The sequence below is a fragment of the Rhipicephalus microplus genome, chromosome 1, assembly GCF_043290135.1.
Source record: "Rhipicephalus microplus isolate Deutch F79 chromosome 1, USDA_Rmic, whole genome shotgun sequence".
NCBI classification, from domain to species: domain Eukaryota; kingdom Metazoa; phylum Arthropoda; class Arachnida; order Ixodida; family Ixodidae; genus Rhipicephalus; species Rhipicephalus microplus.
In genome coordinates, this window is record NC_134700.1 from 47247692 (window position 1) to 47272481 (window position 24790).

The window sequence follows — 24790 nt, forward strand, 5'->3', positions numbered from 1 at the left end:
CATTCTTCTGCCACCCCCGGTGATCTGGAGCCTCTGGTAGCGTCGTCCAAAATGGGAGAAAGGCTCCCGCTCTGCTGGCCAACATTCCTTCTCGAAAGATAGCACCTGTGTCCACCACGCGAGAAACACAACCGCCAAGCAGGCAAGCGCCCATACTCTCTTCCTGAGACCCACCAGGCTTTTACTTCATCCAAAACGACCTGTTCTTCATTACAATAGCAGCAACAATTCCAACAACCCCACCTGAAATAGGCTGCTCAAATTCACAAACACGTGTCGTGATAAAGCACAAGTACAAAAAAAGCAATTGTAAACCTGCCACACAAAAAAATGGAACCTAAATACCCAAGCCAGATTACTTGACGCCATCAAGATACCTAGAAACAATGACTTAAGCCGTCAGCATTGCCATTCAATGTGCCTCTCTTGTAACGAATTTCGAAAGAGTATTGTTGCAATAGCAAGCTCCAGCGAAGTAGCTGGCCGTTCTTAGGCGACATCGTTTGCAACCACGTGAGAGGACAGTGGTCTGTCTCGATAATAAACTCTGATCCCGCGAGATAGCATGCGAGCTTCTGAACCGCCCATACAACAAAGGCGCATTCTTTCTCTGAAGTGCTATAGGCTTCCTCTCTTACAGTTAGTTTGCGGCTTGCATATAGCACGGGATGTTCCTCTCCTGCGTCGTTTCTCTGCCACAATACGACGCCCATGCCGCGGTCACTTGCATCACACTGAACCACGAAGGGTCTAGCGTAGTCGGGGGCTTGAAGTACAGGTTGGCTCATGAGCGCATTTTTCAACGCTAAGAATGCCCTCGCTTTCTTTTCATCCCACTCCAGAATCTGAGGTTCGGTTTTTCTAAGAGCGTCAGTAAGCGGGCTGGCAAGCTCTGAATAACAGGGAATGTAATGCTGGTAGTACCCTGCCAATCCTAGGAACGACCGCACATCTGTCTTTGTCCGGGGCTGCGGAAAATTATTAACTGCCGCTATTTGACATCAGAAGGTCTGCGGTGGCCTTGCCCCACTATGTGACCCAGGTAAGTAACCTCTGCTCGGCCAAGTTGACACTTTCGAGCCTTCTCAGTCAGACCTGCTTCGCGGAAACGTTGAAGCACTGCTCGCAAGTGGGTGAGATGTTCTGACTATGACCCTGAAAATACTGCTACATCATCCAGATAAGGCAGGGCAAACCCCTCTAAACCCCGCAATACCTTGTCCATGAGAGCTGAGAAACAGTAAGGGGCATTCTTTAAGCCGAAGCTCAACACCTTAGGGTGGTATGTTCCTATAGGAGAAATAAACGCCGCATATCTGCTCGCTCTTTCGGTCAGGGGCATCTGCCAATAACCCCGAACGAGGTCGAAGGTACAGATGTACTTAGCACTGCTTACTGCTTCAATTCTTTCCTCTATATTTGGTATGAGGTAGGTCTGATCCTTTGTTATGAGATTTAACCTCCAATAATCAATGCATGGTCGCGGATCTTTCCCAGGAACCTCCACTGATATAAGCGGAGAGGTATAATCGCTTTTACAAGCTTCAACCACATCAAGCTCGAGCATTCTTTTAATCTCGGCCTCAATAATGGCGCGCTGACGCGGTGACACTCGATACGCCTTTGACCGCACGGGCTGAGTGGCCGTAAGCTCTATGTCATGCACTACCAAATTTGTTCAACCCGGTTTCTCCGAGAACATGTCCTCATATTCTATCAGGAGGCTTTCTAGGTCACGCTTCTCGTTAGCTGTGAGCTCAGCCACCTCAACCATGGCCTTGAGCGTTTGACCAGCGTTATCCTCCTTTCTTTCCGCTCCCGAAAAGGGGAAATCTAGTGGTGGCTCTTCGGGCACGTTTTTCTTTGAAATACCCTCCTTTACTCTGACTCCTTATATTTTGAAGAGTGGGGTCTGCTCTTTGCTGCGCTATCAGAGACGATCGATCCACTCCCAGCAAAGTCTGCAGGCTACTAGACGCAGGAGTAATCATTTCCTCACAGACACTTCCAGATTCAAGAGGGTCTTCCTCGTTTTCATCCGCGCCTTCATCGCTCACTTTATCAGTGCTTGGTGTGGTAATCGTGTCTACCGTGCTCGCGGGCTCTCCATCCCCGGCTTTCTCGGTGATTCTCGGGGGAAGATCGAGCGGTGCAGCTCTAGTTGCGAGTTCTCGTGCCTTTGAGCGAGTGAGCGTGCACACAACCCCTCCCCGTACGCTACGTTCTTCTGTCCTAGCAACCGATCGGATCTGTTTGAAAACAAGTATGCATACTGCTTTGGCAAATAAGCAGATACTGCAGCCTCTGTGTGCAATGCGCCAAAGGGACCCTCGATGCATACCTTAGCAATCGGAAGGCATACGCTTGATGGTTCCGCTGCTTGTTTAATCCAAGCGCACTCTCCTGTGAAATGTTCAGCTTCAACATACGAGGGATGGACCACGTCCATTGTCGCTGCCGAATCCCGCAGCACGCGACACTCTTTTCCATTTACTGTCAGCTCTCTGATATATGGCTCCAGCAGTCGCATGTTTTCCCCCTCGCTGTCGACTGAGAGGCAAACAACTTTTGAACTCTTGCAGACGGCCGCAATGTGACCTGGCTTGTGGCATTTATAGCACACAAGTGATCGCCTCTTTTCAAACGCACTGTTTTGGTGCTTTTCCTTAACCGTGGTCATATTGCTTACCTCCCGTTGCTTTTCGGGATCAGTGTTGAGCTCTCGATTCTCTTGGACTGAATGTCCCCTCCACCCAGTTGCCTTTTTGATCTGGCCCTCCCACTGGAGAATTTCTCTTCTATCAAGCGCGCGGCGCGAAACAAAATCCTCCGCTAGCTCCGCGGCCCTCGACACAGTAGTTACCTCCTCCCTGTCTTGCACCCAGAGCCTAACGTCTTGGGGCAAACGACGGTGAAACTGCTCGAGTCCGAAACACTCAACGATTTTCTCTTTATGCTCGAACGCCTTAGCCTCTTTGAGCCACTCCCTCATACTAGACATTAACTTGTATGCGAAATCAGCATACGACTCGTCTTTCTGCTTTACGGCGTTCCAGAACTTCTGCCTGAATGCTTCTGCTGACAATCTATATTTCTTTAGCAGGCTCAACTTAACTTGGTCGTAATCATCTGCTTCCTCTTTTGTCAAGCGGGCAATTACCTCGGCAGCCTCCCAGGGTAGTAGGGTAAGCAAGCACTGCGGCCACATCGTTTTGGTAACACGCGCATTCTCGCATGTGCGCTCGAAATTTACCAAGAACAGACCCATGTCCTCTCCGGAGCGGTAAGGTTGCATTAGGTCTTTCATCCTGAACGACTTCCGTTCTACTCCGCTAGACGCTTCGCTACCTTCACTGCTACCTTGAGCCTTGAGCAGCTCGATTTCAAGGCGCTTCATCTCAACATCCCTTTCTGCTGCTTCGCGTATCAGCCTCTCATTTCTCTCTTCAGCTTTGCGCCTTTCATGTTCATCTATCAGCTCTAGACACTCTGAGAGCTCGTCGTCGTCTGCGTTAAGGTTCTCAATAACCTCGATAATCTCTGGCTTTCTCATTTGTTCACGAACATCCAAACCCAAACTTTTAGCTAACTCTAGCAAAAGCGGTTTTTTCAGTGCCTTCAGATTCATGGTTGCTGCAAGTGCTGCTAACTTCACTACTACTAGAACGCTACGTTCCCATGCACAGGTCAACGTAGAGTAGTTATCCAAATTTACCACCTTTCCTACAAAACTCTAGATAAAGCCTGGTAAAATCTCAGTGAAGAAAAGTCAAGCACTCACCACACCCTGCAGCCATGATCTCAACGGAGACGATCCCGATGCTGGCCCGAGCTTGTTGCGACTTGGCATGAGCAGAATCCCGTCGCTGCCATCCAGTTGTTACGAGCCGCGTCGGTGGCCGCAGCGGACCCAGTATAGGTAGCGTGGAGCTGGGTGGTGGTCGTCATTCCGCAGGCCACGGGGACGTTCAGAACCCCAGAAAGCTGAGGCAGAGGGACCGGCGTAGAGGAAAACTTAACAAGATGTTTATTCGCAACATGTCGGACAGTAACGTCCGAACGACGACACTTCTCATGACTCTCTCCGGTTTCCTTCTAGCGAGCTGCTCCCGCTGCCTCGCCGTGCAGTTCCGAAGATAGGGGCGGAATGTCACTATGGGGAACCAACCACTCATGGAGAGCACAACACAAGACAAGTATCCCTTCACGCACGTGGCAGACGCACGTGGCACACGCGTGGGGACTCGGAGGCGACCACGCAGGAAGAATTCACGGCAGTCGCTCTTGTAGCACACAACCGGCCTTCCGCACATTCCAGAGAGGCCCGCCCGTAGCCACTGCCCCGCAGGCAAGCGCACAGCCGAGACAAAGACAGCCGGTGCAGGTGACAACCCGCACCCCACAAAAGAATGTCCGAGATGATGGGAAGGCACGCTTGGGGGCAGCCAGCCCAAGGACTTCGTTACTGCTTTGTAGCACCTGTATGTGCCGCCCTCATCCTGAAAATTCCCGATTCGCATGTCGGACCGACACATGGGACGCGTGGTTAGAGGTCCTGCTCACTTTGAACCCTTGCCAGACGGCTCTTTGTGCTTGCGATCGATCATGACGTACTTTGAAACATCTGGCACCACAGCCATGCACACCGCAACACAGTTTATTGCTCAACATTGTGGCTAAACCTAGCACAAACTACACCTACTACACCAACATACTACAAGGCGCTAGCAGATGCAAATGTGAAGAAGCTGCAAGCAACGAATCACATCACCCACTGACTCCTTACAACTGAGGATGGGCATTTTGTACATCAACAAAGAACCTTCCAGCCAAACTATAGTATGATAAAACTTGAGAAGTCAGGGGAGGTCCCGCCTAGACAAGTCAAGCGCGGCAGCATTTCCTCCTCAAAGGCAGATGCACACAAGCCTGCACCAATAAGTGTCCTGACGCCGTGCCCCCGTCAGCAATGGATGTGCCTGAGGTGATCGTCTGGGCGGGGCCTCCCCAGACTTCTTAAGTTGTCTCCAACTATAGTTGTGCAGTGACTGCCTGAAGTGCCGGTGGAATCAACTAGCAGTCTTACACATCAAGAGCCCAAAACACACGACCATACCACTAACTATACAGCAATTTTGCATTATCATGAACTGTTGCTTTTTTTTTTTTCAAAAAATCAAACAAATCAAATAATAAAATTTCAGTGCGAATCGAACAGCAAGCACAATTACAAAAGAATTCAAGAGTTCAAATATTTACACACTCCTGTAAAAATCATAAGGGAATTTGTCCTCCTTTGCTCCAAAGAAAAAAAAGGAGGATTCGTCAACATAAATGCTAAACTTTCAATATACAGTAGACTCTCAGTAAACGGAACCCAAAGGGACCTGGAAAATGTGTTTATAGTAAGAAACCAAAGCTGCAAGTAAAAACGACAGCGAAAAACAACCAACGAAGACGAAGGTGTGCGCAGGAGCTTTGGAACAGCGATGGGCAGAGGAAGAACGTGGCCAGCTAGCAAGAGCGCTAGGCGTTGGGCCTCAGGGGACCGAACGGCCGAGCCGGCGTAACCAACCCAAGCTGGGCGAGCGTGGCGTGTTCCTGAGACGAATGGCGGTTCCGGGCCGGGTCTGACATGCTGGTCCTGTGGCGGACGAACGTGCGGGCCAGGGCGAGCGGCTGATCCTGTCCATGCTCGGGTCCGGCATAACCAGTCACCGAGGTCGTGGCCACGATGCCACGTCGAAGCCGGTTTAGCACAACCGCCAATTGAAAGTGTGACCTCGGTGTTGCATCGGCCGCAGCATGGGGCCGCCTGGTGCAGCACAAACAGCTGATGGTCTGCTCGTGAGCTCCCGTGCACTTGGCAACCTCCCGTGGTGAGGTTGCGTTGTCGACGCCATCGTCTTGAGCGGGAGCGTGAGTGGCACCCGACGGAATTAGACTTCCGAGTAGTGAGGACGCGTGGGTTACTCGCGTGCGCGTAGACATAAGGACTGTAGGGCTGAGTTATGGAGCCAGTGTGTTGTACAGATAGCCACAGTGTTGTGATTGTTTCGTGTGTGAAGCCGATAAATGTTTTTCTTGTCCTTGTTTTGGGTTTCTGTGTCTGAGGGCCCAAGAACCACCACAGTGTTCCATTTGACAGGAGTTTCATTTACTGAGAAGTGAACATGGGTGCAAAATACAAGCTCGAAACCAAGCATTGCAGAGGCAATAGTTCCCTTTAAGCAGTAGTTCCGTTTAACAGATTTCCGTTCACTGAGAACCTACTGTAACTATGTAAATTGCCAACTTCACCAGCTTCGTTGTATCAAGGTTTCACTATGCTACCTACGACCCAACCCAGACATGCAAGATCAACCGCCAATTGAAAGTGTGACCTCGGTGTTGCATCGGCCGCAGCATGGGGCCGCCTGGTGCAGCACAAACAGCTGATGGTCTGCTCGTGAGCTCCCGTGCACTTGGCAACCTCCCGTGGTGAGCTTGCGTTGTCGACGCCATCGTCTTGAGCGGGAGCGTGAGTGGCACCCGACGGAATTAGACTTCCGAGTACTGAGGACGCGTGGGTTACTCGCGTGCACGTAGACATAAGGACTGTAGGGCTGAGTTATGGAGCCAGTGTGTTGTACAGATAGCCACAGTGTTGTGATTGTTTCGTGTGTGAAGCCGATAAATGTTTTTCTTGTCCTTGTTTTGGGTTTCTGTGTCTGAGGGCCCAAGAACCACCACAGTGTTCCATTTGATAGGAGTTTCTTTTACTGAGAAGTGAACATGGGTGCAAAATACAAGCTCGAAACCAAGCATTGCAGAGGCAATAGTTCCCTTTAAGCAGTAGTTCCGTTTAACAGATTTCCGTTCACTGAGAACCTACTGTAACTATGTAAATTGCCAACTTCACCAGCTTCGTTGTATCAAGGTTTCACTATGCTTCCTACGACCCAACCCAGACATGCAAGAGCATAATCATAGTGAGTAGCATAAGACAGGACAATAGAAAAAAAAACAAATGACCACAGGCACAAACTACCATATTCGAAGCAATGTTGAGAGTAGAAGCACTCTGGGCTGCAGGTAATTATTATGAAAACTTTTATTAAACTAAACTTAATGAAAACTAAATACTATGTAAATATTATGAAAATTTTTATGAAAAATATTAAGAGCAACAAGATGAGGTAGTGCAATAAAAAAGAAAAAAACGCCAGGCCTGCGCGGAAGGCGCAGCGAAAGCGTGAAGAGCGGCCTTTCAGAGCTTTTTTTGGGCAACAGCTGCAAGCACGCTTGCTGGGTACCCACTAGGTCATTAATACGAATAATTTCTGGGTAGTGGACCAGCATTCGCTATGCTATTTTTCATCATTCTTCTGAGAAGTGTTGCATTCGCATGACACTTGCAAGGAATATTGTGCCAATTTTTTATGCAGTGGCTGATGACAATGTCTGAAGTGGGTATGCACCACAATTAAAAGGTGATCAAAAAAAAGCTTTTGTAATGAGTTGTAGCATTGGACGACCCACTCGTTACGCTATTCACATTGTGTGATACCTCGTTATTCTTCTGCTATTCTAAAACGCTTTATTACTCTCATTAACGCATTTCCTTTTCTGACATCAAGCCTGCTTAAGGCAAGTTTGCGAACAAGTCCCAAACACCGGCGTGATTCAGTGGTAGAATACTGGGCTGACACGCAGCGAACCCAGGTTGGAGCCCCACTGTGTCCTTAGTACTAGGTTTCTTTTGCTTCTTAGTTTGGAACAGTGGTTACGGACGATAGTAGTTACGAAAATATTAAAGGCCTTGCACATTTATAACACTAATTCATGTATCAGCGTTTCATCTATCGCCCTGCAACAAAAAGAAGCATCTTATTTGAATAGGGAAGCATAACGAACCTAGCGTGTTCACCTGGTTTTTGTCATCACGTTTCTTTATATATGTGAGAGTTGATGTAAATAAAGATTAGTTGAGAGTCCGGCGGCCATCCTCATGCTCTTATCGTTTTGTGTTCCGTGTTTTTTGCGCCGTTCTTAACTATGAACCCACACCAACTCGCCCAACTGTCAGTGTTACTGAACGTGGTATTTGTGATTCTCTTACCAGCCTCCCCCCCCTCCCCTCCCTTTTGCTTTGCACAGTGACAGCCCAGCTGAGAGAGCTCCTTCTTCGGGCTCAAGGGAACCATGGACACATTGAACAAAACAACAGGCTTTGTTTAGAAAGTTGTTGGACTGATTTCTTCCTGCCAATATTTGGCAAAGGAAAGGGACATTCCTGCGGAGGGACTTAGCTTCAAGTTCACCAAGCGTCTCTGAACCTTCTATCGAGATTAAGGTGAACTTCTATCAATGTGCCTTGCCATCCCCCCAGTGAATTTTGTTGGAGCAGCGTTATACGGTGAAGTTTTATTTCAAACTGGTTAAAACGACCCTGGAGACCCATGGGATCATGAAGACTGCTTCTGGGAGTAATGTCATGAATCAATCAAAAGTTTTTGACTAGCACAAACTGTTTCAGGAAGGAAAAACACAAATTGAGGAACGGTCAGGACGTCCTTTGTCTAAGTAAAGAGGCACGTGTCGAAGGTCTGCGAGTGGCGATGGTATGCAGAGCCACAGAAAAGTACCAAATGGTGTGCAGCACTGCTACGCCCATGCACGCGAATGGTAGTTGAAGGGTTCGTGGCACGCGACCCAAGCCATGGTGAAAAACCCCAGAAGAGGTGACACTGCCCTGTGTAGAGCCGAACGAAGAAAGTCAAAGAAGTCAGGGTCACTCTCACAGCGAAAGCAACAGGCACCCAGTTCTGAAGGCTGCCAGCACCAGAGGACTGGAAAGTGGCCTTGTAAGATATTGTCATGGCAAAGGCATGATAGAGGCGTGCAAAAAACAAATTAGTGATGGCCGTGTGGGGACGATAAAGAGGAAACTGAAGTGTGTGCGCGGGCGACGCGTACCACCGTACATGTGTTGGTGGTCGAGACGCAGCGGTCAAGGACAGACGGTTCTCGACTGGACATCTGGTGCGGGGAACTAAGCGACGCCCTCCAGGTGCTACCATTCCTGTACTCCGGCTGGAGACTGGCCCAGAGACCAGGCGAGGCGCAGGGGTCTGGCTGCCGTTCTTGACTCCTGCAGGGCCACCACGACGAGTGAGGCCTGCATTCCCGGCTGGGCAGCTGGTCCAGGGATCTGGCGAGGTGCCCTCGTCTTCGAGCGTGTTTCGTGGAGGGTGGACCACTGCTGCTGAGGTCCTTCAGAGTCGCTGAGATGATCCGGGCATGGCCGAGACGAACGTGGAGGCCGAGCTACTGAGCTGCTGCAGCAGAGATCTGTGCCATGGCGAGGGCTGGCACATGTTAGCGACGTCGACCAGCCAGACGACACATTGTCTTCGAGCGACGGGCATCAACGTCCTTCAACGGCTCGAAACAGAACGAGACCCTTCTGATTCAAAGACAATTAGCGCAGTTAGGACTGCATATATCAGAGTACATCACCATCATCAGCCTGACTACATCCACTGCAGTACAAAGGCCTCTCCCATGTTCCGCCAGTCAACTCAGTCCTGTGCTTGCTGCTGCCAATTTATACCCGCAAACTAATTAATCTCATCTGCTCACCTAACCTTCTGTCTCACCCTGACTGTCTTGCCTTCTCTAGGAATTCAGTTAGTTACCCTTTATGACCAGCGGTTATCCTGTCTATGCGCTACATGCCCAGCCCATGTCCATTTCCTCTTCTGGATTTCAACTCTGATATCCTTAACTCCGGTTTGTTCCCTAATCCACTCTGCTCTCTTCCTGTCTCTTAAGGTTACACCTACCATTTTCGTTTCCATTGCTCACTGCGTCGTCCTCAATTTAAGCTGAACCCTTTTTGCTAGTCTCCAGGTTTCTGCTCCGTAGCTAAGCACCGGCAAGATGCAGCTGTTATATACCTTCCTCTTGATGGATAGTGGCAATCTACCAGCCATTATTTCAGAGTGCTTGCTAAATGTGCTTCACCCTATTCTTATTCTTTTAGTAACTTCAATCTCATGGTTCAGCTCCACAGTTATTACGTTTCTATGTGCTCTCATTAGAGGTTGTTGTTCATTACTTTGGTTTTTTTCAGATTAAAAACCTACCTTTCTGCCCTCCTTGTCTAACTCTATAATCATAAGTCGCAATTCGTCCCCTGAGTTACTCAGCTATGCAATGTCATCGGCGAAGCGCAGGTTATTAAGGTACTCTTTAACTCTTATACCAAACCATTCCCATTCTAGGCCTCTGAAAACCTCCTGTAAGCACAAGGTAAACAGCATTGGGGAGATTGTATCCCCCTGCCTTACACCCTTCTTGATTGGTATTCTGTTGCTTTCTTTGTAAAGCACTATGGTAGCGGTTGATCCCCTGTAGATTTCTTCCAGGATATTTATATATGCTTCGTAGAGGCCCTGATTCTGCAATGTCTGCATTACTGGTGATATTTCTACAGAATCAAACGCCTTCTTGTAATCTATGAAGGCTATGTATAGTGGTTGGCTATATTCTGAGCGTTTCTCTATTACCTGATTGATAGTATGAATGTGGTCGATTGTTGAGTAGCCTGTTTAAAATCCTGCTTATTCATTCGGTTGATTGAATCCTGATGTTGTCCTAATTCTGTTAGCAATTATCTTTGTAAATAGCTTGTATACTAGGAGAGCAAGCTGATTGGCCTGTAATTCTTCAAGTCCTTGTCATCTTTTTTTCTTAAACATTAAGATTATATTAGCATTCTTCCAAGATTCTGTTACTCTTCCCATCCAAAGGCACCTTGTAAACAGGGTCGCTATTTTTTTTAACACAATTTGTCCTCCATCTTTCAGCAGATCTGATACCTGATCCTCACCAGCAGCTTTGCCTCTTTGCATGCTCTCCAAGGCGTTTCTGACTTCTTCTATCATTACTGGCGGGGTGTCATCTGGGCTACTGCTACTTCTTATATTAAGGTCGTGGTTGTACATCTCACGGTTGTACATCTCACGGTTGTACATCTCAACTATCCTATTCATATTGGTATCAGAGTACATCTCACGTTAATAATTCTTAGATCTTCCTCTGTAAATACATGTTTTTGTGTGTGCACTCGTGGCTCCACTCAGTTCCTTGGTGAGTGGTCCTGGGCCCCAGAATCTGATATTACACCACAGATACCAAATGAGGCTGCTCGAATCGCCCACCTCATAAGAGCAGTTCCCGATGCACCTGCTACTGTTTCCCTTCTTTTATGACGACTACGACCCACATGGCAGTCCCCAGAGCGCCACATCGTCGATGGGCGGTGCAGTGAGGACTGATGCTATGGTTAGGCTTAACCTGTAAGTCCCACAACTAGCAAGTTACGAGACTAAAACAAGCAGCTCACTTATTGGAGGCTCACTAACGGATGATGACAAGACAGATAAATACAATGAAATCTCGATATAACGAATTTCAGGGGGCCGTGGCAATTTATTCGTTATTTTGAAAGGTTGTTATAGTGAAGGCCCAAAAATTAACCACAAATACTTATTTTCCACCGACCAAAACGACTTACCTTTACAACGGTGGGTCCTTGAACTCGTTTTTCACGAGAAAAAACATATGCACAAGTGAACACAAAAAATGTACAATTACTTTAAAGAAGTCAGCGTTTTTCTTTTTTTTTTTTTGACGTGTGCAGCACCAGCTTTGCAGCGCGAAGGCCTCCAGCTCATCCACATTCCAGTGATGCGATTTTATTCTTTGGTCACAACTGCCTGCTTTTTGCCTTCCAGTTGCCGAAACATATCCCCTTTTTCGCTTAGCGAAAACTGCTTCCGCTTCTTCGTCGCAAGCAGAGATCAACTCATTTGTAGTAGCACCGCAGCGCGAACACAGACTAGCTTTGCGGATGCAATAAGTAATCACCGAAAAGAGATAAACATGACTGACAAACAAGGCCTCCTAGAGCACATGTAGAAGTGACAAAGAGCGTCACGGCTGTAGTCGCCTCTTCAGAAGAAAAAAAAGCGCATATAAAGAAAAGAAAATTCCTCGCATTTCATTTCCTGCTCTTTTGCTGTCTCAGGTTTTCCACGCCCATGCTTCCTGCTGAGTAACTCTAACTCCCATTCTGCCTCGCTGACCTTGCCCTCTCGTGTTGTCCTCGCCCCTCGCTTCTGCGCTTGTAAACCTGCAGTGTCGATGTTTCAACAAAAAAAAAAATCAAAGAAAGTCATCCTTTCGTTGTTGTTTTTTTTCCCTCTGCACCGTCGCACGTCTTCCGAGAAGCAAGGCATCCGTTCGCTGTGTCGTCTGCTCCCGTACCGTTTTAGTGGTTGCGACGGATTCCAGAACATGAGTTCACAGTACTGAGGCGTTGTTAATCGAACGCAGAACTAAGTTAACGTTTGTTATACTGAAAAGTTTGGTATTCTGAAGTACATAGTAGTGAAATAATTTTACATTAAAACTATTAGCCATCGGCGTGGGATTTTTTTAAAGTTTGTTAATCTGAAAAGTTCGTTAAAGTAGTGTTTAAGCTAGTAATCGTGAAAGCCCTGGGAAAGGGGATCCTCCGCAGACACGGCTAAGCCACGCACGACGAGGTGCAGGAGAGAGTCGAAACCTCCCGCTGTCTCGGGTGGTGTTGCCACACACCAAACACCTGCTCTCACAGATGCCCCTGCGGGGTTACGCGTTATTGCTTATGCAGCAATAAGGTGCTGTTTTACTGACTTAGCCGATTGCTTTATTCACCCAAACTTGTCGTAGCTACTATGACTGGAGCTACTGGAAGGGGAGGTTAACTGTGCCTGTTACGATTATGTGCGGCTGAACAGTAGCTAGGCTTCTGCACCAGCTGTGCATAGAGCTGACCCCTCCAACAGAGAGAAGGAATGTCTCACAGGGTGGCACTGGTACTTGCTCCGGGAGGACACCGAATCTTTTTTGTGAATGTCGCAGTCACAGCAATCGTCGTGGTGGAGTTTAACACAAAATCATGAAAATCGCCCCGAATGCCACGATAGTAACATATTGGGTGAGGCGAGCTCCAGGAGGCGTAGAATGCTTGAGCTGGGACAGGCGCTAGAATAGGCTAATGTGGTGCAAAGGCTGCTACGTTGAACTAAGCAGGAACAGGATGCATGTACTAAACCAAAGCAGGTGGCATGGCAGCGACTTGTGCTTACATTGCGGATGGCATTGATGGCATCGCAGTGTTGGATGTGAGAGAGCGAGTCACGTATGACAGCTCCTCTTTGATCATGTTACGCAAACCAGCAGACGAGGAGTGAGGCCAAGGGGCGGATGCTCACGAGAACTCTTGTGCTTGAAGCTCCTTGTGAATCAGAGTGTGAATGAGTGTGTGCAAATCCGTATCCGAGGAAGGTTGGACGTCATCGGGTGCAATCAGATGGCTTGTAGTTCGTCAAGATGTTGACAAGTGGTGATGACGTCCTCAAAGGTGGTGGGAGTTTTTGACAGCCAGAGCATTGAACGCAACATGACCTACCCTTTGAGGATGTGTCAAACATTATCAGCTTCTGTCATGGCCAAGTCCCCGCGGAGGCAAAGGGCAAGGATGTCTTCGATGTGCGAAGTGCACGTTTTTCCTGGAATTTGGGCACGCCCGTCGAGCTTTTGTTTTGACACTTCAGAATGGGTGTTAGGTTCCCCAAAAGTTCTCTTAATTTGTTGAACGAAAGTAGGGCAATCAATGAAGCTGCTCTCATGGTTAAAAAACGAATTTTGGCAACATTGGACAGAAAGCAGGCGATGTGACAAGGTTTTCAAGGTTCGTCCTATTAGTTGTACACACATGTCATGTTGTACCCATTCAGCCATACCTCGACATTGTCACAGAAAACATGGGTGGGTCTCGCTGCCGGGTGTTGACAATCCATGCGAAAATGATTTGTTGGGAGAGGATGCTGGATTGTCCGGGCAGTGTTTCTTGGGCCATGACAGCAGAGGTGTGGAGCAAGCGGCGGCCTGAATAAAGCTCCAAAAAAGCGTGCTGTCAGAGAAGACCTAGGAATCGAAAGCAGTCTCCACCACTCTGCGAGAGCGTAGCAGCATTGGGGTCTCGGCAATGTTTATTAGGCTGAGTCGCCTGACCAACCCTTCCAACAAAGTGATCATTATACACAGGTGAAGAAGATAAAGTTCAAATGCTGTGAATATTGCACTTACAGTATACAAAAGATTTCATTAGGATTTCAGAAGAAATAGAGCATCAACCATATGCAAGACAGTACATACAGAAATGCAATCATTACAATACTCTTTTCACTATGCACATTATTATAATATGTAAAACAAGTACTATAGGTAAGACATCAAATCATGCACACAGTTTTGTGCATGGTTATATTTTTACAGCGAAAGCTGTTATGAAATCACAACACGGGTCACACGCAGGGCCGTAGTTGTCTGCCACCACCACCCCCTGTGTCTATAACCCCTATTGCACGCTTGAGATAAGAAAAAAAAACACATTAAAAACACCAAACACATGTGGTGACACAGTGAGATTCGAACCCAGGTCCTCTGCGTGGCAGCCCAGTATTCCACTACTGAGCCACACTGGTGCTTGGGACTCGTTTGCAAACTTGCCTTTGGCAGGCTTAATGCCAGGGAAAGGAATCCCACTAATACGAGTAATAAAGCGTTTTAGAACAGCAAAGAAAAAAGCAGGTGCACACAATGTAAATCGTGTAAAGAGTGGGTCGTCCAATGGCCCCACACATTTCAAAGGCTCATTCTTCATCACCTATTAACTGTGGCACATACCCACTTCATTCATGATTCTTCATCGCCATCAGCTACTGAATGCAGCACAAAATTCGTTACAACTGTTTAGAGGATACCACGCTTCTCCAACAAATAACGAAGGATAGCACAGTGGATGCCAGCTTACTACACAGAAATTATAAATATTTATGGCGTAGTTGGTACCCAGCAAGTGCGCTTCTAGCATTTACCCAAAGAGTGTTTAGAAAAAGCTGTGAAAGGCCACTCCTCATGCTTTCCCTGTGACTGTGCTGCGCCTTCCACGCAGACCTGGAGTTTTATTGTTCTCGATGGAGCAAGTATTTAACTGAGCTTGAAAAACTTTTTGCATCTTCTATCTCAAGCAGCATCACTTTAACTCCTACAAACAGCAGTAAGCATTCAACATACACAGTGGTGGTTTTTGGAAGTTTAAAATTACACAATGCCATGCCTCTAAGCAGGAGGAGAATCAAAATACTGACACATCAAAAGGTGCCTTGTATACAATGACATCTTCTGTTATCCTGTCTCGTAGTGCTACTGACAATGTTGTTTTGTCTCGTTGCACTACTCATAATGGTCTCTATGTACAAACATCAGCTCGCCAGACGGTCAACTCTTTCAACTGAACCATTTTGACTTTTATACAGTATGGACATTGTGGCCAGATGTGCAAACAAAATCTGCTGTCTTACAATGCATGGCACTGTACAGCGGATAAACCAGCAAACACAAAAGCAAAAGGGGGACACAAGGCCTTGTTCGCTTTTTGTTTTCGTGTTCATTTCTCCCAGTGTATGCTGCATACACCACAGTGATTAAACAAGTACACAAATACATCTTAAGCTACTAAGCCTAGAAAAAAGATATGATGTAATGATTTCAATGACTGTCATGAAAAACTCACCTTGGGCAGTTGTGCAAGCACTTGTTCCAGGCTCTCCTACAAACAGAGAACATGTTTTAATTGATTAGTGTTCGACAATTCCTAGAGCTCCTGAAGAGCATCTCAAACAGCCCCTCACCAGGTCACATAGAAAATTTCTGAAATGGTTGTGTGCCCAACGACGAACAATATTATGCCACAAGAATTCTTCACATTGGTTAATTATGAACAAGCTGAGAAAAACCAAATTATGTTGAAGCAGTGCAAAACAATGATGCGATAAGGCAAGCTCGAAACCCTCACCCCATGTAGCCTTCACAAGCCAAATCCCCTCCCTGCCCTCCTCGGTATCAGACGATCACACACGCATGAAAAAATTATGGGCATGCAAATTCCCATGCCCATGACATGCCCGAGCCCCAGAGCACGTGAGCGGTGCTGTCGTGTTGTGTTGGCATTCTCAATGATGCCACTGAGGTCTTCAGATTTGGAGTGATTTTTGGAGCAGTAAAATTATCAACTTTGGAGCAATCTGCAGCAGCTAACTTCAAATCCTGGAGGAGAAGCAAGTTGCATTTACATTGAAGGAGGTGAAAAATTATTCTGAGGCTCTTGTGAAGAACTAGAAATATTTAGATTCATTGTAAATTTTTCAAATTTCATGGAGCCAGTCATCTTACAAGCACTACTTTAGTTGATGATGAAGGAATAATGGCATCATGCTGATAAGCATTCTGAAAAAACTTGTTCAGAGATTATTTTCGTGGCAAATAAACAGAATGCAGGTCGAACAAAATTGCACATCGTGAAATATAAATACACCTATGTGATAATCAGCAGATATGGTAGACAAACGCTACGACGTACAACGCTAGAGACTCACACAGTTCCAAATGCATCTCACTAAGATGACTTTAAGAATAAAGAAAGGTTCTTTTTCTTGACGATCGATTAGACTGATAGGCATAACATGACGTCATTCAGCTAGTCTCACAAAAGCCAACCTCCTCCGGCACTCATCTCTGTGCTGAAACTACACAATTTAACAAACTTCATTTTCCTTTTGCAGAGACATTTTATGTGGCTAGGGCGTCTTGTCTATACACCAAAAACCCCTTACGTGTCACCTGATGAGGGAGGCTTGTTTCTGATGTGCCCTCCCCCCCCTGGCTGCGCCACTGGTCGTCTTGTTTTGTGTATTACCCAAATCGATAGCAACCCCCGGCACGTCGTTTGTTCACCATGCAGGCAAAAGCGCGCGAGTTGGGGCGACGAATGAGGCTACAGCAGACACCATAAGAGCCTTTGCACTGAAGGCAGATGCGATAACATCACCCCGCATGCCAGGCTTCGCATTAATTGTTACTCAAGCAGAGGGGAACGCGCCACCCATGTCCAAGGCACAGGAAGGATCGAGCTAAGAAAGCGATGGGGGGGGAGACTTTTATGAGCTTTGACTTCAAGGGTGTGATCGCTGCGCACATGCTATTTACGACTGGTATACCCTTCTACCTTGCACTCTCAACGAGAACAGACTGTGTGAAAAGTGCTTTGCTTTCTAGAGCGGCCATGTAAGGGTATGCATTGAGCATTGATCGCAAGGCGGCCACACCATCGTCACGCCATTTCGGAGGTCCTTTCGTTAGTGCCGTTCGTACTGTACAGATAGAATCACAGTGGTCTAGAGTAGCAAAGCGCGTGCCTGTCAACACTGTTAGCCACGGCTTCTGTCTCACGTTAGCTACAGGCTTCCATTGGTGCTTACATTACAGCACAAGGGCTTAACACGCAGTACGACTATGTTTAGTAGCAGTACAGCGTCTCTCGTTACTTATTTCTGAAGAAAACACCAGCTGAAGCAGTTGCCTGGGCACTCTAGACAAGTATGATTCCATCTGTACGCGCATTGGCGTGCAAGAGATATTTCGGGGGTCTCTAGCTACCAAAGTAGCGAATATCGAACACCGCGCGTGTAGCAAATTCTTGCAGGTGTGTGGACCTTAGAAATGGCAACCCCTCCACTAGCGCTTCTCAGGGATGGCGTCAAGCCTCATTATTTGGTATAACAATACAATTTGTTGATATCGCATTTATTGCTAAGAGCGCAAGTGAAACTAACAAGTTGTATATTTCCGATTTGATATTGCCGATATCGGGTAACTCAAAAGAACGCTGGCTAAAGGAACAGTGATTATTCTACTTGCGAAAGCTTTCGTGCTGTCAATTATCTAACCACAAAGCAGAGGTTAGTAGCACAGAAAATTCACGAGCAGTCTTATTATGCGTCAAGATGGCGTGCGCCAGCTACTTCAAGCGCCGCAGCAGTCTCCCCTCCACCCCTCCCATCAAAACGAACCAATAAATGTGATGCAATGATATTCAATATTTTTTTAACCCATCAGCTATTGACCCTGGAAAGCAAGAGGCGGACCTGTAACAGGGCTTAGCCACTTCATAGGCCTTCTGACAACAGAGCCGCCAGCGATGGCCTCACTACAGCTGCACGTATTAAAACCGAATAGCGGCAGCTCTAACTGGGAGGCATGCTTTTATAAATGAGACATTTAAAAATAAAGCACACAAAAATTTTCGGTTCGGACCCTAGCAACATGGAGTTCCAAAGGGACTCCATGTTGCTAGGGTCCGAACCGACCTGCCGGTGCAAGGAATTAGGAAAAAACTCCTCTGTATGATGATCCATGCATAAATCATATTAGACGAAACGTTTCAATGCGTTCCCATCATTTACCTGTTCTTCTGCGGACACGTAGCACGGACATGATATTCTGAAGGCACGTGTGAAGTTATAAGTGAAAATTGCTTTATTACATGCCGCGCAGCTCTTCAAACGAACTATCAGCAGCGTTCTTGGAACGAAATACGTCTACCAATGAATCACCGCCACAGTTTCACGCTACCGATTGGACTAGACATCACAAGGCTCCGCGGAGAGCGCATTTCACAGTTAAGTGGACTTGCACAACAGAGTTGCGTTGGCACCAAACATAGCATCGTGGATTAAAGAGCGCACACGTGACCGTTGTTTAGTCAGCGCAATAAAATAGGTACGTGATTGTGAAATTGGTGGCCCCGAAAACAAGGTGCAGATGTATTGACTTGCCTGCGCGGCTATTGCCGGTGATAGACCATCTCAAATCCGACTTTGGCACAGTTTGGCGCAATTTCAGTTGATATTATCAAGATGGCACAGTAAATCTGATTTCGAGCACTTTGGCGTAGTTGGCGCAAGAGTGGGATCACTAATATCAGTAAACTGCACTTTCCTAGTCCAGAAAACACCACCTTACCACAAGACAACGCTTGGTAAATGAGACAAAGTGCGAAAAGAAAATGCGGGTGTATATGCCACATCAAGATTCCCGCACGTCATAGATTTTGAAAGCATTTAGATAGTTTCCAACCGATTAAGATGAAGTGCTTTGTAACCTGTGGGTGCCATAAACTTAGCGTACGAAGTTTCAGAAAATTTGATCAAATCAATGTGGCAAACATACGAAAAATACATTTTGAAAGCAGTGACGTGGTACGCAAGAATTAAATTGAGAAATTACAATTTATAGCCTTGATTTTTTCTGCTGATAATAAACTTACAATAGTGAAACTTATGGCATTACAGTTCTAAGAGAGAAGTTTATCAATCTAAACTCAGTATTTCCCTGTAGTGTAACTTAAAGTTTGGAGGGTGCCACAGTGTCGAGGTCAGGCAATATATTTAGACTTCTGGAGGACATAAAGATACTGCATCCAGGGAGCTTTTCTCAATGTGTCCATCTAAAGACATCCACAGCTCATTCCAGCACAGCGCAATCTGCTACACGAAAAAGTGTCAAGCCGTGATGAACGTGATGCAGGTGATGCCGTGATGCGCGTCAAGCGCATTGTTGCACTGAACACACAGCACATCTCTAGCACAAGAAGAAAGTAAACACCAATGAATTTTTCCGGAAATTCCAGCATGTCACCTATGGCGATCGCAAAGCATTATGGGAAGCTGGAGCGCTGGCGGAGTGTCGTCTGCTCACAGAAACATTGGCTCAACTTGTACGCGTCGCCAGCATTGACACGTAAAAACGTGTTGTTGCAGGAATATCGTGCATGATAACGCTGCTTAAACCTGCACTCACAGAAGAAGCATGACCCAGAGCAACAGGAATAACAGCCAGCAAACAGTAAGCATCCTTGGCTTATTAAAGACCCTTGAAAATAAGCATGTACCCGTGAAAAGGCCCATTGAATTAGAAACTTTATATGGGTTTCGCAGAGAGTCCCCTGCACTTCGATGATCGTATTTCCAAGTAGCAGAAGCTGCCCTCGTTCGTTTTATTGTCAGCAAAACCAAACAGTTTCATTACTAGTACATTATGTTTGGCACTGTCACTCGTAGTATGATTCCACATGATATGCAGGACCATGGCACTTTGCACATGATAATGTCAAAATCCCACTCTTATAAATGGGTTCAAGCCCAGTTATGTTGTGTAGATTTGAATACTACTAATTGCCTGTTTCAAATGCTGCATGTGAGAAAGTTTGCATTTGGGATGCTGAGAGTAGTAAAAATTAGCTAACAATATGTCTATAGAACAGACATGAAGTGAGTGCTGTCGAATGCGGAGATTGCACAGTCACGACGCAGTGTCCCACTAAAAGAAGTGAGAATACTCTGCACATTTCACTTCCCAGACGCCATGGTGGTCTAGTGGCTAAGGTACTCGGCTGCTGACCAGCAGGTCGCGGGATGAAATCCCGGCTGTGGCGGCTGCATTTCCGATGGAGGCGGAAATGTTGTAGGCCCGTGTACTCAGATTTGGGTGCACGTTAAAGAACCCCAGGTGGTCAAAATTTCCGGAGCCCTCCACTACGGCGTCTCTCATAATCAAATAGTGATTTTGGGACGTTAAACCCCACAAATCAATCACTTCCTAGTATTTGTTTTCAAGCACCCTAATACATGCAGTTTCAGTGTAGTTCCTGTACTTACTTTGAGATGAAAAACAGCTCAAGAATTTTTAACCTAATTGCACAAAAAGTCGTGACTGCTGAGTTAACAATGGGACGAAATATATAACAATCACAAATAAACAAACAAACATAATCACAAATATATTGCTACGTAGCTGTCGCATGAAGGGTGAACCATTCTGTGGACAAGATGACGAAGTGGACTTGTTTGTTCGCTCTATGTGCTGCGCTCCCATTTTATCGGTGTAAATACAATCGCAAATAGTCGCGTCCCATCTCATTTTACGTAACATATTTGTGGTGGATGTGCTGGTCCTTCCCTGTACCCATCACAAAGCTCCGCAACAGCCGCATCATCACTGGTCCTACCATGTCACAGGTTCAAGGTACATCGTCTTCACCACTCGCCTCTTCTGTGACTCCTACCTACGTTGTCCTACCTCCTGCTCGGGATCCTGGCGTATTTTCCGGACAGGATGGCTTTGACGTTGACAAATGGCTCAACATGTATGAACGGATCAGTGCCAGCTTTAGGTGGGATCCGACACTCATGCTTGCCAACATGCTTTTTTACCTTGATGGCCCTCCACAGGTGTGGTTCGAGACGCATAAAGCCGACATTACTAGCTGGGACACTTTCAAAGAGAATATCCGTGAAATTTTTGGGAACACCACTGCACGACAGATAACTGCACGAAATCAGTTGGCTACTCGGGCACAAACGTCTACCGAATCCTGCGTCGCATATATTCACGACGTCATCGCCCTTTGCTGCCAGGTTGACGAACACATGCCCGAGCCTGAAAAGGTATCGAATGTGCTTGAAGGCATCGCTGACGATGCCTTCAACCTGCTTGTATACACTAACGTCACCACCATCGATGAAATCATCAGAGAGGGCCGGTGGTTTGAACACGCCAAGAGCCGCCGTATCATGCAGAGAGTCACACGACTGCCCAACATGGCCGCAACTTCATCATGTGAAGCCGCTCGCCAACCACCCACCTATGACCCCGTCACCCGAATTGTTCGTCGGGAGCTTGAAGCTGCCTGTCCAGCTCCCATTCAACAGCCTGTTTTTACAACCCAAGCCACTGACTCATCACACTTATCGGTAGCCTTAATTCAAGCTGTGGTAGCCAGTTCACTAATCTCGGTCTTTTGTCAGCACGTCCCGTGACTCACCCTAATGTACGCCAATACCCCTCAGGTAACACTCGCCGATCTGCTCCATCATTGCCCTTCCAGAACCCTACACAATGGTGAACCCCTGAGGACCAGCCTATCTGCTTTTCCTGTCATCAACCTGGACATATTTCTCGTTATTGCCGTCACCGCTGGTCCAACCCACCACATCAGAGCTACCCTACTTATATGAGCCCTACCCCTTCTGGACGTCCAGCCGCTACACCGTCCAACTATTACTCGCCGCCTCCTCACGAGCCTCTGCCCTCTGACGCCCCTTCTTCCGGTCGCCGCTACTCCTGCTCCCCGTCGCCGCTATGCCGCCAATTCCGCTCTCTACCGCCTCGGCGCTTTTCCTCGCCGAGCTTTTCTGGATGATCGCAACAGAAAAACTAGATATTGCAGCTTATAGAGGTGAAGCTGCAATACCAAAGACGCCCGGGTACCCTCTACTGACGCTGCCCACACAAAACAGTCTAATTGAAGTAAAAGTTGACAATATTCCTGTTACTGCACTTGTTGACACAGGCACCCACCATCTAAATGATCGCACATCTACGCCGCCGTTTGCAGAAAATCATGACGCCCTCTACGACTCAAGCCATATGTGTTGCCGATGGTGGCGCTGTAGAAGTCATCGGAATGTGCACTGCTCATGTCAACATTGCTGGTCATCACGCCGTAGTTCTTTTTGCTGTTCTAGATCGTTGCCCCCATGACCTCATACTAGGCCTTGATTTCCTCTCGGCACACTCGGCTTTAATTGACTGTTCTTCTGGCACGCTCAGCCTCGACCTTCTCCTGCTCTCTGATGCCAGTGAAAAGCCCGTCAGCCGCTTGGGTCCAACCACTTTTGTTCGCTTGCCACCTCGAGCTGTGACATACGTCTGTCTGTCATCGACCCCTCCAGTTCCCGAGGGAGACTACATCGTTACACCGATAACAGACGCACGACTGACACGCAGTGTTACAGTGTCGCATACCATCACCACCATAGTGGACAACTGTGTGTTTCTTCCGCTCCTAAATTTCGGCCTCATTCCTCAAGTGTTGCCCTACCAGGTGTCGCTTGCTCAACTCACTGCCATAAGAGATGATGACATAAACGTCGATGTAACTGCTCCAGACCAAGCTGAAGTCTCACGGTTACCCGGTCCTGCCGAAGCCATCTTCGAAATATGATTGGACCAGACCTTTCGCCTGATCAGGCCGACGCTCTCTGCCGTGTTTTGGCCTCCTATGGTGACATTTTTGATATCAGTGATCGTCCCTTGGGCCAGACTAATATTGTCAAGCACCGAATTAACACTGGTGACTCTGCGCCCATCCACTGTCAGTCTTACCGCGTGTCCGCATCAGAACGAGCAGTCATTCAGAAGGAAGTGGACAATATGCTATCGAAAGACATCATCGAACCATTGTCAAGCCCTTGGGCCTCCCCAGTGGTCTTGGTAAAGAAAAAATATGGCTCCTGGTGGTTCTGTATTGATTATTCGCACCTCAACAAAATAACCAAGAAAGACGTGTATCCTCTTCCACGTATTGACGACGCATTTGACTGTCTTCATGGCGCCACCTTTTTTTCATCTCTCCACCTTCGATCTAGCTACTGGCAAATTGCTGTAGACAAAATGGATCGTCAGAAAACTGCATTCGTTACCCCCGACGGCCTTTACCAATTCAAGGTCATGCCGTTTGGTCTCTACAATGCCCCAGCAACCTTTGAGAGAATGATGGACACGCTGCTTCAAGGATTTAAATGGGCAACGTGCTTGTGTTACTTAGGTGACGTGATAATCTTCTCAGCCACCTTCGCCACACACCTTGAATGCCTTTTGACCATTCTATCAACATTCCAACATGCCGGCCTCCAGCTGAATTCCTCGAAGTGCCGCTTCAGTCTTCGTCAAATTACTGTGTTGGGTCACCTTGTTGACACTTCCGGTGTACGACTAGACCCGGCAGTAGTATGCGCAGTAACGAACTTCCCCGTTCCGCGCTCTATCCATGACGTTCGCACTTTCGTGGGCCTATGCTCTTACTTTCGCCGGTTCGTAAAAGACTTTGCGGCACTCGTACGCCCACTCACAGACCTTCTCAAACATGACGTCCCGTTTTGTTGGGGTCCTCTTTAAGCTAACGCTTTTCTCGACTAATCACCGCTCTAACGACACCACCGATACTCGCACATTTCAACCCAGATGTTCCTACAGAAGTGCCGACAGACACTAGCGGTCACGGCATCAGCGCAGTTTTGGCCCAAACTCAGCGGGGCACTGATCGTGTAATTGCACATGCAAGTCGTCTCCTTTCAAAGTATGAGCGTAACTACTCTATAACAGAACGAGAACGCCTTGCTCTTGTCTGGGCGGTTTCGAAATTTCGTCCTTACTTGTATGGCCGCCCTTTCCTTGTAGTCACAGATCATCACGCCCTCTGTTGGCTTTCTTCACTGAAGGACCCTACATGACGACTTGTTCGTTGGGGGTTGCGTCTTCAGGAGTACTCCTACTCAGTTGCCTACAAGTCTGGACGCCTCCATCTGGGCGCCGATTGCTTGTCCCGCTACCCTGTTGACCAACCACATGAATCGGTCGGAGAGCCTGGCCCCAGTGTCATGTCCATGTCTTGGTTTCGTCAGATTGACGATGAACAGCGTCGCGATCCTTCTTTGCAGTCCCTGATTGCCCGTCTGGAATCTGACCCTAACAACATGTCACTCCGCATGTTCGTTCTCCTAAATCGCACGCTGTACCGTCATAGCGTGCAGATAGATGGCCCTGAGCTACTTCTAGTCGTGCCTAACCATCTCCGTTCAGCGGTCCTGCATGAGCTTTACGACGAACCAACTGCCGGCCCCTTGGGCGTATCCTGCACGTACGACCACGACCGGCGCCGCTTCTTTTGACGTGGTCTCGCACGGTCCGTTCGATGCTACGTGGCCTCCTGCGATAAATGCCAACGTCGAAA

The 24790-nt window shown here is 47.4% G+C and overlaps 1 protein-coding gene across 7 annotated transcripts in view; it reads right to left on the bottom strand.

Annotated features, from left to right (window-relative positions):
* Positions 1-24790, bottom strand: part of LOC119177756 (uncharacterized) — a 258227-nt gene that overhangs the window by 109780 nt on the left and 123657 nt on the right. For all 7 annotated transcript variants that reach the window (XM_075865176.1, XM_075865186.1, XM_075865172.1 and 4 more), the window contains one exon: positions 15674-15709. In XM_075865176.1, the coding sequence (XP_075721291.1) occupies positions 15674-15709 (36 nt within the window). The remainder of the gene's footprint in view (positions 1-15673; positions 15710-24790) is intronic.